Source organism: Xenopus tropicalis, chromosome 1 (genome assembly GCF_000004195.4).
Source record: "Xenopus tropicalis strain Nigerian chromosome 1, UCB_Xtro_10.0, whole genome shotgun sequence".
In the NCBI taxonomy this organism is placed as follows: domain Eukaryota; kingdom Metazoa; phylum Chordata; class Amphibia; order Anura; family Pipidae; genus Xenopus; species Xenopus tropicalis.
Window position 1 is genome coordinate 204418370 of NC_030677.2, and position 17191 is coordinate 204435560.

The 17191-nt window shown below is 43.6% G+C and overlaps 1 protein-coding gene across 1 annotated transcript; it reads right to left on the minus strand.

Moving 5' to 3' along the window:
* Positions 1 to 10525: 10525 nt before the first annotated feature.
* LOC108645718 (protein spinster homolog 1-like) lies at positions 10526 to 14064 on the minus strand. Its single transcript, XM_031895125.1, has 6 exons — positions 13892 to 14064; positions 13623 to 13812; positions 13440 to 13505; positions 12152 to 12247; positions 11647 to 12039; positions 10526 to 10749 (listed from the first exon to the last, which is right to left on the minus strand). Exons 1-5 carry the CDS (start codon positions 13984 to 13986, stop codon positions 11830 to 11832), a joined length of 657 nt encoding a protein of 218 aa, XP_031750985.1. The 5' UTR covers positions 13987 to 14064; the 3' UTR covers positions 10526 to 10749; positions 11647 to 11829.
* Positions 14065 to 17191: the final 3127 nt, after the last annotated feature.

A 17191-nucleotide genomic window follows, 5' to 3' on the forward strand; every position in this document is an offset into this window, starting at 1 on the left:
TGGGGAAATGGGTGGGGAGTATAGGCGGTGTCTAGCTTTATAAGGGGTAGTCTATCAGCGGAGAGGGTCAGGGAGGGATTCGTAGGGTGTTACAAATTTACCTGCAATTTGTCATTCTGGCCCCGGCTCTAGTTGGTCATTTACCGGCCAAGCGGTATCTCTAGTGGGGACCTGGGGCATATTTTTAATAAGGTACCCGAGAGCCAGTGCCTAGGGTGGCATGTTTTGGGGGGGCAGCCTACAAAATGCCCCCAGCCTCCATTGCAGATTTCCATAGGTACAGGGGGGCATGGGCCTTGGGGTAGTGACATCACAGATAGGGTGCGCATCTATTTATCTACCTATTTATCTACTTATCTATTTATTTACCTATTTATATACTTATCTATTTATTTACCTATTTATCTACCTATTTATCTACTTATCTATTTATTTACCTACAGTCATGGCCAAAATTGTTGGCACCCCAGAAATTTTTCCAGAAAATCAAGTGTTTCTCACAGAAAAGTATTGCAGTAACACATGTTTTGCTATACACATGATTATTCCCTTTGTGTGTATTGGAACAGAACAAAAAGGGGGGAAAAAAAGCAAATTGGACATAATGTCACACAAAACGGGCTGGACAAAATTATTGGCACCCTTAACTTAATATTTGGTTGCACACCCTTTGGAAAAAATAACTGCAATCAGTTGCTTCCTATAACCATCAAAAAGCTTCTTGTATATATCTACTTATCTATTTATTTACCCATTTATCTACTTATCTATTTATTTACCCATTTATCTACTTATCTATTTATTTACCCATTTATCTACTTATCTATTTATTTACCTATATATCTAGTTATCTATTTATTTACCCATTTATCTACTTATCTATTTATTTACCTATTTATCTACGTATCTATTTATTTACCCATTTATCTACTTATCTATTTATGTACCTATTTATCTACTTATCTATTTATGTACCTATTTATCTACTTATCTATTTATTTACCTATTTATCTACTTATCTATTTATTTACCCATTTATCTACTTATCTATTTATGTACCTATTTATCTACCTACCTAATACGTACCCAGGTTTTACATTTTGCCAGAATTCACACCCTTTTATGGTCCCATACAGGCGAGGGTGTCTTTTTTTCCTGGATTTTGCATTTTTTAATACTACTTTGTCTGGGAAAGTGAAATCTGTGTTATCTCTCTATCTCTGTAGAATCCCAATTTTACATACCCAGATGTTGCATTTCCCAGAATGCACACCCTTTTTTGCGGTCCCACAGTGTCAAGTTTGTCTTTTTTTCCCAGATTTTACTTTTTTTAATACACCATCCTCTTGGAAATGTAAAATCTCTATCTATCTATCTATCTACCTATCTAGCTATCCATCTATCCATCATTTCTAGTTCCCAGTGTTTTGTACAAATTATATAGGAATTTTCTGAACAAACACTGAGAGGGAAAAGCAGTTGGCAGGGGGCTACTTTACTTTGCTTCTCTGCAGGTACTGATTGGTGGGCACAGGCTGTGGCGCCTATCACAGAGATATATACACTAATTGCTACTTTTGCTGAGTGCAGCTAATTTTTGGCTGATACAGATAAAATTTCTAAATGCCCAAATTAGATAGAGCAATGACCTTCAAACCTGTTGCAATTTGAAAGAATGAAGTTGGATCCATGCCGACCCGGAGCTGGCTGCTCCCTGCAATGAGCCGATGGCACAGTAGTAGCAGTAATATGGGGCAAACAGTGGCCCCAGGCAGAATAGGGGTTGAAGTGCTGAACCAACCGCAGTGTGCAAAGTGCAATTAGGATACAATCGCCATGTTTTCCTCCCACAATGCAGCTTTTTTCCCATAATTCCAGTGTCATTTCAGTCACCAGAGGGGGTTGTGTCTGATAAATAAACGCACTTGCACTTCAAGGCAAATTGGACTCAATTGCGCTGAAATTTTTCAAGTCTGGCATAATTTTTCAAGTCTGGCATAATTATGAGAGTTTATCCTGAGAGTGACCAATTTTGGGGGTGAAACAATATTCAGCTCCAGGTTACATTTCTACCCCATTATGGCTGGCAGGGTATATGTGCAGCAATAGGCGGAATGGCACCCCATGGCACAGTGTCACCCCAGCTCTACAAATACATATTGTCTCATAATGTCTCATAATACACAAGCAGCACTAACAGTTCCACCTGTGCCATTCAGCATTTAGCCTTGTACATTCATTTCCTCACAGAGCGCCATTAGGAATTCTACTGCCCTTATACATTACAGCAAAACCTTAGCCTTTATAATACATCAATATTACTCAGAGTTCCTTGGCCTGCATATCTGTATCAGTGAGTTTGTACTTTTGTATGATCACAGAACTACTTATTGATCTGACTTACATTAGAGAATGTATTATCCCTTATAATACATGAGTGATACTCAGAGTTCCCTGTATAACTCAGCCTGCAGCCTTGTGCCTTAATATGGGCACAGAACCCCCCAGTGACTGCTAATATCCTTATCATTTACAGTAGGGGGTGCAGCCTTGTGCCTTTATATGGGCACAGAACCCCACGGTGACTGCTAATATCCTTATCATTTACAGTAGGGGGTACAGTATCCCTTATAATACATGAGTGATACTCAGAGTTCCCTGTATAACTCAGCCTGCAGCCTTGTGCCTTTATATGGGCACAGAACCCCTCAGTGACTGCTAATATCCTTATCATTTACAGTAGGGGGTACATTATCCCTTATAATACATGAGTGATACTCAGAGTTCCCTGTATAACTCAGCCTGCAGCCTTGTGCCTTTATATGGGCACAGAACCCCTCAGTGACTGCTAATATCCTTATCATTTACAGTAGGGGGTACATTATCCCTTATAATACATGAGTGATACTCAGAGTTCCCTGTATAACTCAGCCTGCAGCCTTGTGCCTTTATATGGGCACAGAACCCCTCAGTGACTGCTAATATCCTTATCATTTACAGTAGGGGGTACATTATCCCTTATAATACATGAGTGATACTCAGAGTTCCCTGTATAACTCAGCCTGCAGCCTTGTGCCTTTATATGGGCACAGAACCCCTCAGTGACTGCTAATATCCTTATCATTTACAGTAGGGGGTACATTATCCCTTATAATACATGAGTGATACTCAGAGTTCCCTGTATAACTCAGCCTGCAGCCTTGTGCCTTTATATGGGCACAGAACCCCTCAGTGACTGCTAATATCCTTATCATTTACAGTAGGGGGTACATTATCCCTTATAATACATGAGTGATACTCAGAGTTCCCTGTATAACTCAGCCTGCAGCCTTGTGCCTTTATATGGGGGGCACAGAACCCCTCAGTGACTTCTAATATCCTTATCATTTACAGTAGGGGGTACATTATCCCTTATAATACATGAGCAGCATACCAACAAGTAGCTTGGGTGGAGGATAAAAGCAGATATGTATAGGAGGAATACATGACATGAATAGGCTGAGGTTGCTGCGCCAGTCTCTCTGTATAAGTGCGGGCGTAATTGCTCTCCCTACTGGAATGAAGAATGGCGAGTGTTCGGGTGAAGGAAAACAATTTCCGACATGACACCCCCAAGGTCACAGAGTTAAACATGGCTGATGGGTTTTTTTTACATAACAATTAAAGCGTGCGCGGCGTACAAAAGATCCGCATTTCAATGAGGCGCTTTCGACACAAATGACTTACTTTCCGAAATGATTACAGGATTTAAATAACAACAATAAAAAAAAAATAACTTTTGCATCGACTTGACAGTCTGCTCTTTTATTCATTATCCTTGTTTTAAGCCATTTAACATGTCTGAGTGGTTTCAGTTATGCAGACTGGTAAGGAAAAAAAACATGACACAGTAATTAATGGTGAAGAGGTTTGTACTGTGGATGAGGACTTGTGTCCTCAAATGATTGGCCCCTTAGAGCGCCCCACCATAGACAATACTGAGAATTGCCTCTGCTAAAACACATGTAGAGACAATTATCAGTAAATGATCAGCACTGTCTATATTAGTAGCCGTGACAAGAAGCTGCTACTAGTAGCTCCGTGTCTTCACCCTTGAGAGTTGAGCCTCTTTGATTTAGTGGGAATGGTTACCCCTTCCAGCTGGAGGGCCATCCTGAACCTTTACAAAGGGAGACAATAGGGACGCAGGGTGTTTTGGCACCTGAGGCTGGATTGGCCCCTGGGTATGGAAATACTTGGGCACAACAAAAAAGGGAGAAGGGGATAAATAGCTAAATTAACATACAAGAGGCAAAGGGAGGTGAAAAGAAGAGGAAAAAGAGAATAGAATTGCAACAAAAAATAGAAATAGAAAAAGTGAATAATAATGGGAGAATGATCTAGAGAGCCCCCACAACTCTATCAGACACTACATGCAATACAGACAGTACAGACAGTCTGTCCTATATCAGCTTTACTACCAAACTGTGTAAGTAGAATAATTAAAGTTATAAATGTGTTTGTAGTTCTAATTGGTCACTAGGTGGCGCTAATGGGAAAAGGGGAGTCCCAGCTGGAGATTATATAAGGTGGCTGATAATTAGAATAAGAGTGTGACTCTGGAGAGCCTCAGAAGGTTACTAAGGGGAGTTATTATAAAGGTTTAATAGTGTAAGGGTAGCTTGGTTGAGCTTGCTATAGTCAACTGAGCTCCAACGAGGAGAGAAAAGGACTAGTGTCTTGTTGGTACCTCACCCAGATAGGGACCCAGAGGATGCATGACTAGGAAAGATAGGGCCTAGTACTAGTGATGGGCGAAATGTTTTGCCAGGCATGGATTCGCGGCGAATTTCTGCGTTTCGCCATTGGCGGATTGTTTCGCAAAACGGATGAAAAAATTTGCCACGTAAAAATTCACCGCGCAACAAAATAATATCTGCGCGACAAAAGAATAGCTGTGAGATGAAAGAATAGCCGTGCGATGAAAGAATAGCCGCGGGCGACAAAAGAATAGCCGTGCGACGAAAGAATAGCCGCGGGCGACAAAAGAATAGCCGTGCGACGAAAGAATAGCCGCGGGCGACAAAAGAATAGCCGTGCAACAATTTTTTTGTACGCGCAACATTTTCACCATTTCGCGAATTTTCAGATTCGCTCATCACTATCTAGTACCCCCCAACATAAAGCAGACTCCAGTGCTAAAGTCTGTTTAAGGTTACAGTGTCCCTCACTCAGGGAGGAGGCAGGGAAGGTAGGCAACTGGTTGGGCCCCCACAGCCTGAGCACCCAAGTTCTGGTTATACTTGATTGGGGAAGGTTGTGCATGGCAAGTAACACTGTCAAAGCTACAACGGTGATTAATAAAGCGTTCTTGGGTTCAACCAGGATGCAGTAAGCGACTAGACACCACGTTCCAACCATGTCACAGTCATGGACCCCCACTGGGGAGGTTGTTTCAAAACACCATTGTGTGATCCCATTGGATTCCATTGGAACTGGTGTGCCCAATATGAATGGCAATGACTCCAGCCGGCATTTGTATGTGGCACTAGCAGATTTCTGCCCACTTTTGTTCAGATACAACAACTGAACTAGTGTTACTTGCCCATCAAGTTGGGTAAGTTAAAATAATAGCTTACGGGTCAGTTGCTTGGATGTACTTGCCCCGGTGTATGGCCTCCGTTATTCCTGGGGGTGCTTGGGCAGTGACGGAAGAAACTGTTACAGAACATGACTATAAAAAAATGGACGTTAGAAAGAAAATATCTAAAGAGAGAATTTGCGGAGAACCAACAACTGTACATTGGATAAACAAAGCCTTTGCCAGAATAATATCATAACGATGGCGCCTTAAAATCCCTTCTCCCTAACGATATTATCGTACCGTTTGACTAACTCCTTTTATGAGCGCTCGCTCTCCAAACGTATTAATATTAAATAACCATTTCCAATTCCACTGTTTAGTTACAAAACCACAGTTAAATATTAATACAGTTTGAATTGCGGAGAATAAATAACAAATATGGGATTTTGGTTATTGCTCAAGTAAATACTTTTAATGAACATTTCCTTTACTAATTGACGACGTGCTCCTATTAACGTATACGGCGAAAAAGCAATGAAAAGCGTTAATTACTAGCATTTTTTTAATATAGCGAGGAGGCTAAAATAAAAAAAAAAGGCCAAATAAGAATATTATTAGTTTTCTTACTGTAGCTAATGTGGCTTTGTATATGTGTGAATCCACGGACGGGTTCTAGAGCAGCCAGGGCACGAATGGCAAGTGCTTTCAGAATGAGCAGCCAGGGGTGCACTTTATGTTCTAGCACTTGTGTCCAGAGTCACAGTAAGGGACCCCTTATGGGTCATATTAGTTCCCCATAGTATGAAGGAATGTCCGCATGATGTTTATACCCCCAGCCTAAACCTTTTGCCTACAGGATTTATGATTGGAAAGCTCTGCTGGGACTCAAGTCAGGTTTATGGCTTCTCTCCCTAACCACTAGGCCAGGGGAGCAGCAGGCAAGCTAGCCCATTACCTATTTCTTGGCTTTTCCAGTCTCTTCTCAGCAGCCTTATAGGCCAGATAGGGTCAGCCAATCAGGGCTGACTCTGCCCTATTTACACCCAGCTCCCACCTCACTTCCTTAGCTTGAGCATTGGCCTCTGATAGCTTGAACCCTGCGGCACTTCTGCTCTCGCTCCTGTTCCTACTCCAGCCCTGTCTGGTTTTGTACCTGTTCCGGTCCAGTCCAGTTCTGTTCCTGTCTTAAGGTCCCCATACACGGGACGATTCTAGCTGCCGATATCGGTCCCTTAGACTATTTCGGCAGCTAATTGGCCCGTGTATGGGCACTAACGACGGGCCTGCCCGACCGATATCTGGCCTGAAATCGGACAGATCTCAATCAGGCAGGTTAGAAAATCTAGTTGGATCGGGGACCTCATCGGCTCGTTGATGCAGTCCCCGAACCGACTTTGCCTATACCTGTCATTATAATTCGATCGTTTGGCTCCAGGGCCAAATGACCGAATTAGCCTGGATTCTCCCAATATCACCCACCAGAGGCACAAACAGCCCCCCCCCAGCCCAATAAATAATGACTGTCTGTGGAACCTTACAGCCCCCCTGGCATTCCCAGTATCCAGAGGCACAAACAGCCCCCCCAGCCCAATAAATAGTGACTGTCTATGGCACCTTATAGCCCCCCTGGCATTCCCAGTACCCAGAGGCACAAACAGCCCCCCCAGCCCAATAAATAGTGACTGTCTATGGCACCTTATAGCCCCCCTGGCATTCCCAGTACCCAGAGGCACAAACAGCCCCCCCAGCCCAATAAATAGTGACTGTCTGTGGCACCTTACAGCCCCCCTGGCATTCCCAGTACCCAGAGGCACAAACAGCCCCCCCAGCCCAATAAATAGTGACTGTCTGTGGCACCTTACAGCCCCCCTGGCATTCCCAGTACCCAGAGGCACAAACAGCCCCCCCAGCCCAATAAATAGTGACTGTCTGTGGCACCTTACAGCCCCCTGGCATTCCCAGTACCCAGAGGCACAAACAGCCCCCCCAGCCCAATAAATAGTGACTGTCTATGGCACGTTACAGCCCCCCTGGCATTCCCAGTACCCAGAGGCACAAACAGCCCCCCCAGCCCAATAAATAGTGAGTGTCTGTGGCACCTTACAGCCCCCCTGGCATTCCCAGTACCCAGAGGCACAAACAGCCCCCCCCCCAGCCCAATAAATAGTGACTGTCTGTGGTACCTTACAGCCCCCCTGGCATTCCCATTACCCAGAGGCACAAACAGCCCCCCCCCCAGCCCAATAAATAGTGACAGTCTGTGGCACCTTTCAGCCCCCCCCCTAGCCCAATAAATAATGGCACCTTACTGCAATAGGAGTAACAGCAGCCATTGTGTATAGAGGTATCCAGTTGGTATAATAGTATTGGTATATATATATATATATTGATTGCTAACAAGTGCGTATTGCTTCAAAAAGAACTGTCTGATTCTGGATGGAGATTTCACATTTATGTGATTAATTAAAATGTAATTCCTGAGACACAGACAATACTCTCTCCGGGGGTTATTCCCTTTCAGGCCTGTCATGTTCAGGGTACCCAGAAGCCTCGCTGCCTGGCACCAATAGGATGGCAGCGGCTGGGAAGAGCCAACCCAGCCCATATTCCAGCAAAGGTAAAAAAAGGCACATTCACGTGTTTAGGCTCATTCTGACATATTTAGACAGATATTTTAAACTGGGACGATTACACAATTTTAATGGATTTTTTTAGCATTTCATTTCCCCTGTCAGAAACTGAACGCTCCGATTGAACTTGCGCTGCGCTCTCAGGCGGTTGGTCGGGTTTCTATAAACTGCTCTGTTATTGCGGAATTCAGCTGGCCAGTTGGTTACACAGCAAATAATTCCCTCTGCCATTTAACCTTTTATTCTTGAACCAACAAATGTATTTGTAGCTGTAATATTGGTGTGTAAAATTTCCCATGGGGCTAGCCATATTCTTCATTTCCCAGGGTGCCCCAGCCATGTGACCTGTGCTCTGATAAACTTCAGTCACACTTTACTGCTGCGCTGCAAGTTGGAGCGATAACCCCCACCCCTCCCCCCCAGCAGCCGATCAGCAGAACAATGGGAAGGGAGCAAGATAGCAGCTCCCAGTAGGTATCAGAATAGCACTCAATAGTAAGAAATCCAAGTCCGGCTTGGGACTCCTCCAGTTACATGGGAGTAGGAGAAACAATAGGTTAGCTGAAAGCAGTTCTAATGTGTAGCGCTGGCTCCTTCTGAAAGCTCAGGCACACTTTACTGCTGCGCTGCAAGTTGGAGTGATATCCCCCCCCCCCTCACCCCCAGCAGCCGATCAGCAGAACAATGGGAAGGGAGCAAGATAGCAGCTCCCAGTAGGTATCAGAATCAGGGCCTCCATCAGAAATCATGGGGCCCCTCACAACAAAATTTTCTGGGCCCCCCTCCCCCAGGGCCCCTCCCATCAGTACAGGACACACAGACATAAAAAGTATTAGGGCTCCTATACCACAGTGCTCCTTAATGCTATGCTGACCATGGCCCCACCATACACAGTGCCCCCGATTGCCCCATAGACAGTACCCCCCCATAGAAAATGCCCCAATCATCCCCATAGAAAGTGTCCCCAATTTCCCCATAGACAGTACCCCCCATACACAGTGCCCCATAGACAGTGCCCCCAATTGCCCCATTGACAGTACCCCCCATACACAGTGCACCCATAAACAGTACCCCCCATAGACCTTGCCCCCATAGAAAGTGCCCCCCATACACAATGCCCCAATTGCCCCCATACACAGTGCCCCCAATTGCCCCATACACAGTGCCCCCTATAGAAAGTACCCCCAATTGCCCCCCAATTGCCCTTAGAGACAGTGCCCCCAATAGAAAGTGCCCCCAATTGCCCCCATAGAGAGTACCCCCCCATAGACAGTGCCCCCCATAGAAAGTGTCCCCAATTGACCGCGCCCTCCGAAGTCGTCAGCGACAGGCATGCAGCGTATGGCACACACAGGCAGCATAGGGCAGGCAGAGTATGGCACACACAGGCAGCATAGGGCAGGCACAGTATGGCACACACAGGCACCATAGGGCAGGCAGAGTATGGCACACACAGGCAGCATAGGGCAGGCAGAGTATGGCACACACAGAGAGCATAGGGCAGGGAGAGTGTGGCACAAACAGGCAACATAGGGCAGGCAGAGTATGGCACACACAGGCACCATAGGGCAGGCAGAGTATGGCACACACAGGCAGCATAGGGCAGGCAGAGTATGGCACACACAGAGAGCATAGGGCAGGGAGAGTGTGGCACAAACAGGCAACATAGGGCAGGCAGAGTATAGCACACACAGAGAGGGTAGGGAAGGCAGAGTATGGCACACACAGGCAGCATAGGGCAGGCAGAGTATGGCACACACAGGCAGCAAAGGGTGTGTCATACTCTGCCTGCCCTATGCTGCCTGTGTGTGCCATACTCTGCCTGCCCTATGCTGCCTGTAAGTGCCATACTCTGCCTGCCCTATGCTGCCTATGGGAGGTGAACCTGCAGTTGTTTGTTCTGGGAGTTTAGTTAGCATTTGGAAATAGTCATTATATGGTCCCTAAGGTGTGTAGGTATATGCTGGGGGTTGCGGTGCTATCCAGGAGTGGGAGGAGGAAGCATATGAATTTAAGGGTATGTCTTAAAGGAGAACTATACCCCCCCCCCAGGCTATAAAAGCCCCCTTAACTAGCACTGCCTCTCCCTTATCGCATAGTTTCTAACTTTTAAAACTGTCCCTATTGCTAACCCCAACCTAAACGAGCAGAGTAGCGCAACTGCGTACCAACATATTGTTTGCTGACACGGACTGCTCACAGCTTGTGCACTATAGGGTCCAAGGGGATAAATGGCCTAGAAAAGCTGTCAGGGGTATGGCAATATTCTCTAAATTGTATGGCAAAGTATATAAAAGCCGAATATCTCTTAAGTGAAATACAACAGAAAAAGTTTAACAAAAAGCAATTTTTTATTTAAACATAGTTTATTGATAGTTTCATAAAGTATAAACAATATTATTTGAAAATACATATAACAATATAACGGTAATTCATCCATAGATGATCCTGATAATTGTTCCTGAAGACGGCTGTATTGGGAAAGGAGACGTCTCACTGCTCGAAATCACGTCAAACGTAATAAGCGTCGTATATATTTTCAGGGCACTTTGGTATCTGAAAATACAGGAGAGGAGAAGAAGAGGAGAATTAAACTATGTGTAACCTGTCTGCATCTCTCCATAGCCGCTTCTCTTTCCACACAGCCCACTATACCCCCACACAGCCCACTATACCCCCACACAGCCCACTATACCCCCACACAGCCCACTATACCCCCATACAGCCCACTATACCCCCACACAGCCCACTATACCCCCACACAGCCCACTATAGCCCCATACAGCCCACTATACCCCCACACAGCCCACTATACCCCCATACAGCCCACTATACCCCCACACAGCCCACTATACCCCCACACAGCCCACTATACCCCCACACAGCCCACTATACCCCCATACAGCCCACTATACCCCCCACACAGCCCACTATACCCCCATACAGCCCACTATACCCCCATACAGCCCACTATACCCCCACACAGCCCACTATACCCCCACACAGCCCACTATACCCCAATACAGCCCACTATACCCCCACACAGCCCACTATACCCCCATACAGCCCACTATACCCCCACACAGCCCACTATACCCCCATACAGCCCACTATACCCCCACACAGCCCACTATACCCCCATACAGCCCACTATACCCCCACACAGCCCACTATACCCCCATACAGCCCACTATACCCCCACACAGCCCACTATACCCCCACACAGCCCACTATACCCCCACACAGCCCACTATACCCCCATACAGCACCAATCAGACATTCAATAAAACCTCTCATAAAATCCTGCAGCCCCAGTAACTCCAGAATGGGCTATCTCCTACATTAGCACAATTAACCCAATCCTAGTAGCACCCCCACAATCCTAGCAGCACCCCCATTTTTGTATCTCAAATAGCCTATAAATGTCCCTAACTAAATTCCACATAGATTTACCAGTAGATCATTTCGATGAAGACGAGGCCATCCGTTCATATTAGAAGAACAGAGGTTCCATCTTAAGATGCAGAAAAGATTCTGTACAATGAGAGTGACGGTTTGGTATTCTTACTCCGAGGCTCTTGTATTGCCAGATTCCGGTATAACGTGAGTGCTGGCTTCCTATGGTTACCATATATTTTATGGTATCTCCGGTTGCTCTTCATCTATGGTCGGTGTATTCAAAAATTGGGTAACTTTTTCTGCATCCTTTTTAAGGTATTTCGCCGTTAGCAGGAAATATCCTGCTCCGATTAAAGCCACAAGTGGGTAAATGAAGAGAAGAAATTCCATTCTGTGATTCTGTATCAGTTCAGAATGGGGGAACTTTATCTCCAGTAATTTAGAAGCCTGTTGGAAAATAAAAATGGTATTAAACTTTGCCTTTTCGTATTATTACATGTTGCAGAGAATGGCAGTTTACTAAAGCTCGCAACATTTCAAAAATTGAACAGATACTTACCCAATACAAAACGTATTCACCCCCTACATTTCCAAGCCATCCGAGAGTTGCCTTTTCAGTAAATGACCAACCACGGCGGTTTGGAAGGACTACCATCTGGGGAAAGAGAACAAACTGCATCAGGATTTGGCAGCTATAGGGGACCCAAGGTAACAATTCATACACAATGCCTTCATCTAATCTTTTCTCTTTGTTTAGAGACTCTGGATGTGACCAGACATACTGCAGCCATATGAAACTACCAGATTGGCCATATCTCTGGCACTAACACATTAATCACTGTACCTTTCTTCTCAGGGAAAGTTATTTAGTTACTGAGTGGGCTGGGAAGGTGCCCAGTGTGCTAGTACAAATAAATACCAGATTTTCAGTAACTGTTGTAAAATAACAAACACTTTTTAAGGAACAGATCTACTGCATCTATTGAGCACAGAGGAACCACTGGAATTACCACCAACCCAAAGGTGACAGTAGCTCCAGGGTTCCCCTGCACCAATAAGCACCAATAAGCACACTGGAATGAGTTGATCTGCACCCTACAAACCATTCAGTTCTACATACATTAGCTCTGCTAGTTAGTAATGAGCAAATCTGTCCCGTTTCGCCGTAAAATTCGCAAAAACGGCGAAAAATTAGCGAAATGGTAAAAATGTTGCGCGAAAAAAAATTGTCACCCGTAACTATTCTTTTGACGCGTGACTATTCTTGCGACAATGTTTGGACGCACGACTATTCTTTTGGCGCCCGCGACTATTCTTGCGACAATGTTTGGACGCGCGACTATTCTTGCGACAATGTTTGGACGCGCGACTATTCTTGCGACAATGTTTGGACGCGCGACTATTCTTGCGACAATGTTTGGACGCACGACTATTCTTTTGGCGCCCGCGACTATTCTTGCGACAATGTTTGGACGCGCGACTATTCTTGCGACAATGTTTGGACGCGCGACTATTCTTTTGACGCCCGTGACTATTCTTGCGACAATGTTTGGACTCGTGACTATTCTTTTGACGCCTACGACTATTCTTATGATAATTTTTGGACGCGCGACTATTCTTTTGACGCCTGCGACTATTCTTGTGATAATTTTTGGACGCATGACTATTCTTGCAACAATTTTTGGATGCGCTGCAAATTTTTCCATCAGTTTCACGAAACAATCCGCCAATGGCGAAACGCGGCGAATCCATGCCTGGCGAAACATTTCACCCATCACTACTGCTAGCACCTTATTAAGCATTTGGATAGTATGGGGGTGGAAGTCCAATAAGTTATAATACATTACCAGAATGATTTCGTTGACAAGAACCTTGTTCACAGCAAGGCAAATCCCACTAATGAAGAAGAGAATCTATTGAAAAAAAGAAGGGAGAGGTCAGGGTGGATAAAAGTCACTTTACAGAAAGTATCATTATTATAACGCTCTCACAGTTTCTATAAAGTCTTAACCCATTTGGGTAAAACTTACTTGGGATGCAACGGTACTAATTCCTACGAGCAATAATCCAATGCAGAGAAGGGGCACAGAGACCAGAAGTGCGACGGCGCACACAACTGGCGCTCCGTACGGATTCCGCTTTTGGAAATGCTTATTGATCTCCACGCCGATAATAATGCCGCTTGCAGTAGAAAGACATTTGCCCAGTCCGTAGGTCAAACTGAAAATAAGAAGAGAGGATAAATCGACCTATTCGTGAAATGAATAATTCTCCAAATAAAGTATCGTTTGGGTTTTACCTTTCATCAAATGTGCAATCCGTTGTTACACAAGTCCAGGTTGTATTTGCCATAATGCGAGTAGTATTGAGTAGAGTGGGCGCATAGATAGACATGCCTCTAGTAACAAAGCCAGAAAGTGCAAACCCAACACATACAAAAACCAAACTGCGGCTGAAATAGAAGAGATCATATGAATTACAATTTGGGACATTTCTCAATTGATTTCCATTCATCACTGAAACGCGAGTAATACCGCCGAAATGTCAGGCATCATTTACGTTTTTAAATGCGCCTAATTGGGGTCACCTTGTAAATGTATATTCCCTATCCCTTCTATGTGCATGAAAGTGATTGAAATTAATAGCATTAAAATCTAGATGATTAAGATTCATAAGCTCAACCAAAAATTAATTAAACAGCGAAATAAATAAATAATAACTAGTGATGAGCGAATCTGTCCCGTTTCGCTTCGCCATAAAATTCGCGAAACAGAAAAAAAATTCGGCAAAGGGCAAAAAATTCGCGAAACACATTTGATGCACAATTTTTTTTTTGTCGCCCGCGTCTATTTTTTTGCTTTGTTGCAGCGACTGCGCCCAATTTTGATGTGACCGCACCCATTTTGTCGCGACAGTGCCTTTTTTGACGTGGCTGCGCCCAATTTGATGCAACAGCGCCTTTTTTTGACGTCCAATTTGACGCGCGACAAAAAAATTTCTGCGTGACGAATTTTTCCGCAGCGAAACAATTCGCCAAAGGCGAAATGCAGAAATTCACTGCGAATCCATGCCTGGCGAAAATATTCACTCACCACTAACAATAACCATTTAAATAAGAATCTCTTACATTAAAGACATCGTTTTCAGAAATACAGTCTACAGGGCTGTTGTATGTATTGCCTTTCTGGAGGTGTTACTAGCATTTTAATTTTCCTAACGTTACAACTGTGGTCATACATGGGCGAAGTATGTGTATTATATAGATTGTAAGCTCTACGGGGCAGGGACCTCCATCCTCTTGTGTCTTTGACTCTTAACTTATTGCAACTGTATCTTGTATTTATTTGTATTTATTGTTATACTGTGTATTTATCTATTATTATCTTAATAACCCCCTGTTTGTATTAATGTATTCTACTGTACAGCGCTGCGTACATAAGTAGCACTTTATAAATAAAGTTATACATACATACATACATACATACATTTATATATATATTATAAAATAAAGAGATACACTCACTTTGAAACAAGATCAAGGTAATCAGAGCGTAAAGTCGTTTTCTTCTGATGTATATCCGCCTTGTGCTTCATGCCACCTCGGCCCGGCTTTCTCGTCACTGCTGCCAGCAGCCCCAGAGCTGCCAGATCTAACAGTGGTGCCACCTGTGTCCAAATAAAGAGAAATATTAGTTATGTGGCCCAGTATTTCCCTAAACACAGAGAATAGAACTTCAAAGCTCAGAGGCCACGTTTCTCAAGATATATTCAACGTATTGACAGAGTGAAATTCTGCCACTCTCCCTTCATTTCTGTGGGATTTTTCTTATCACTAGTGTGAGCGAATCTGTCCCATTTCGCTTTGCCATAAATTCACGAAATGCATTTGTCACAAGATTTTTTTTTGTCACATGCGTATATTTTTTTGTTGCCCGCGTCTATATTTTTTGTTGTTCGCACTTTTTGATGCAACCGCGCCTTTTTTTTTTACATGACCGTGCCCAATTTTGACACGCGGCAAAAAAAAATTCAGCACGTCACGGCAAGAAAATTTACATAATGGCAAAAAATTTGCGAAACACATTTGTCGCAAGATTTTTTTGTCGCCCGTGTCTTTTTTGTCGTCCGCGGTTATTGTCACATGTGCTTTTTTTGACGCGATCGCACCTTTTTTTGACACAACCGCACCCAATTTGCCGCGGCGCTCCCTTTTTTTTTATGTGCCTGCACCCAATTTGATGCAAAACAATTCGCCAATGGCGAAATGCAGAAATTCGCTCCTCACTAATTACAAGTAAATAAGAGTGAAATTGTCTCTGGGACCTGTGGGAGCTCTAGTTTATGGTCTGATAATTACCACCCTTAATGTTTGCAAAAGAATCATTTGATTTTTCACAGTTCGATATACTTTCTAGAACCCTGACTTTTGGTACATTCATATGTATTTCTCTTACCCGTAGTGCCATTCGCCAGTCGGAACCTATATAGTTGGCAATGTAAGATCCGCCAATGGTCCCCAACAAACTGTAAATAAAAAGACAGAGTTAAAGTACTAGATACAAGTGGCATTGTGTAATTATTAATCAGCTCAGTTTCAAGCTCAATACAGGTATAGGACCTGTTATCCAGAATGCTCGGAACCAAGGGTATAAGGGGTCTACTAAAAAATCAATAAAACATTAATTAACCCCAATAGGATTGTTTTGCATCCAATAAGGATTATTTATATCTTAGTTGAGATCAATTACAGGTACTGTTTTATTATTACAGAGAAAAGGGAATCATTTAACCATTAAATAAACCCAATAGGGCTGTTCTGCCCCAATAAGGGGTAATTATATCTTAGTTGGGATCAAATACAGGTACTGTTTTATTATTACAGAGAAAAGGGAATCATTTAACCATTAAATAAACCCAATAGGGCTGTTCTGCCCCAATAAGGGGTAATTATATCTTAGTTGGGATCAAGTACAGGTACTGTTTTATTATTACAGAGAAAAGGGAATCATTAAACAATTAAATAAACCCAATAGGGCTGTTCTGCCCCCAATAAGGGGTAATTATATCTTAGTTGGGATCAAGTACAGGTACTGTTTTATTGTTACAGAGAAAAGGGAATCATTTAACCATTAAATAAACCCAATAGGGCTGTTCTGCCCCCAATAAGGGGTAATTATATCTTAGTTGGGATCAAGTACAGGTACTGTTTTATTGTTACAGAGAAAAGGGAATCATTTAACCATTAAATAAACCCAATAGGGCTGTTCTACCCCCAATAAGGGGTAATTATATCTTAGTTGGGATCAAGTACAGGTACTGTTTTATTACTACAGAGAAAAATGTAATCAGTTTTAAAATTCTGCATTATTTGATTAAAATGGAGTCTATGGGAGATGGGCGTTCCGTAATTCGGAGCTTTCTGGATAACGGGTTTCTGGATAAGGGGTCTGATACCTGTATTATATAAAACTCGGGTGTGGGTGGGGTAATGGGCTTCACACACAGAGGAAAAAAAGCATTTAGGGGCTTAAAGTTACCATGTTGGAATGGAGATATGCACAGACAAAAGCCTATTACACTTACATACAGGAATGGATAC

Bases quoted from the DNA above. Each gene is read 5' to 3' on its own strand.
- LOC108645718 (XM_031895125.1), bottom strand. From the start codon at position 13,986: ATGTCTATCTATGCGCCCACTCTACTCAATACTACTCGCATTATGGCA. The intron at 12,248-13,439 runs GTAATGTATTAT...CTCTTTCCCCAG, and splicing joins TTGTCAACGAAATCATTCTG to ATGGTAGTCCTTCCAAACCG. The intron at 12,040-12,151 runs GTAAGTATCTGT...ATTTTCCAACAG, and splicing joins GTGAATACGTTTTGTATTGG to GCTTCTAAATTACTGGAGAT.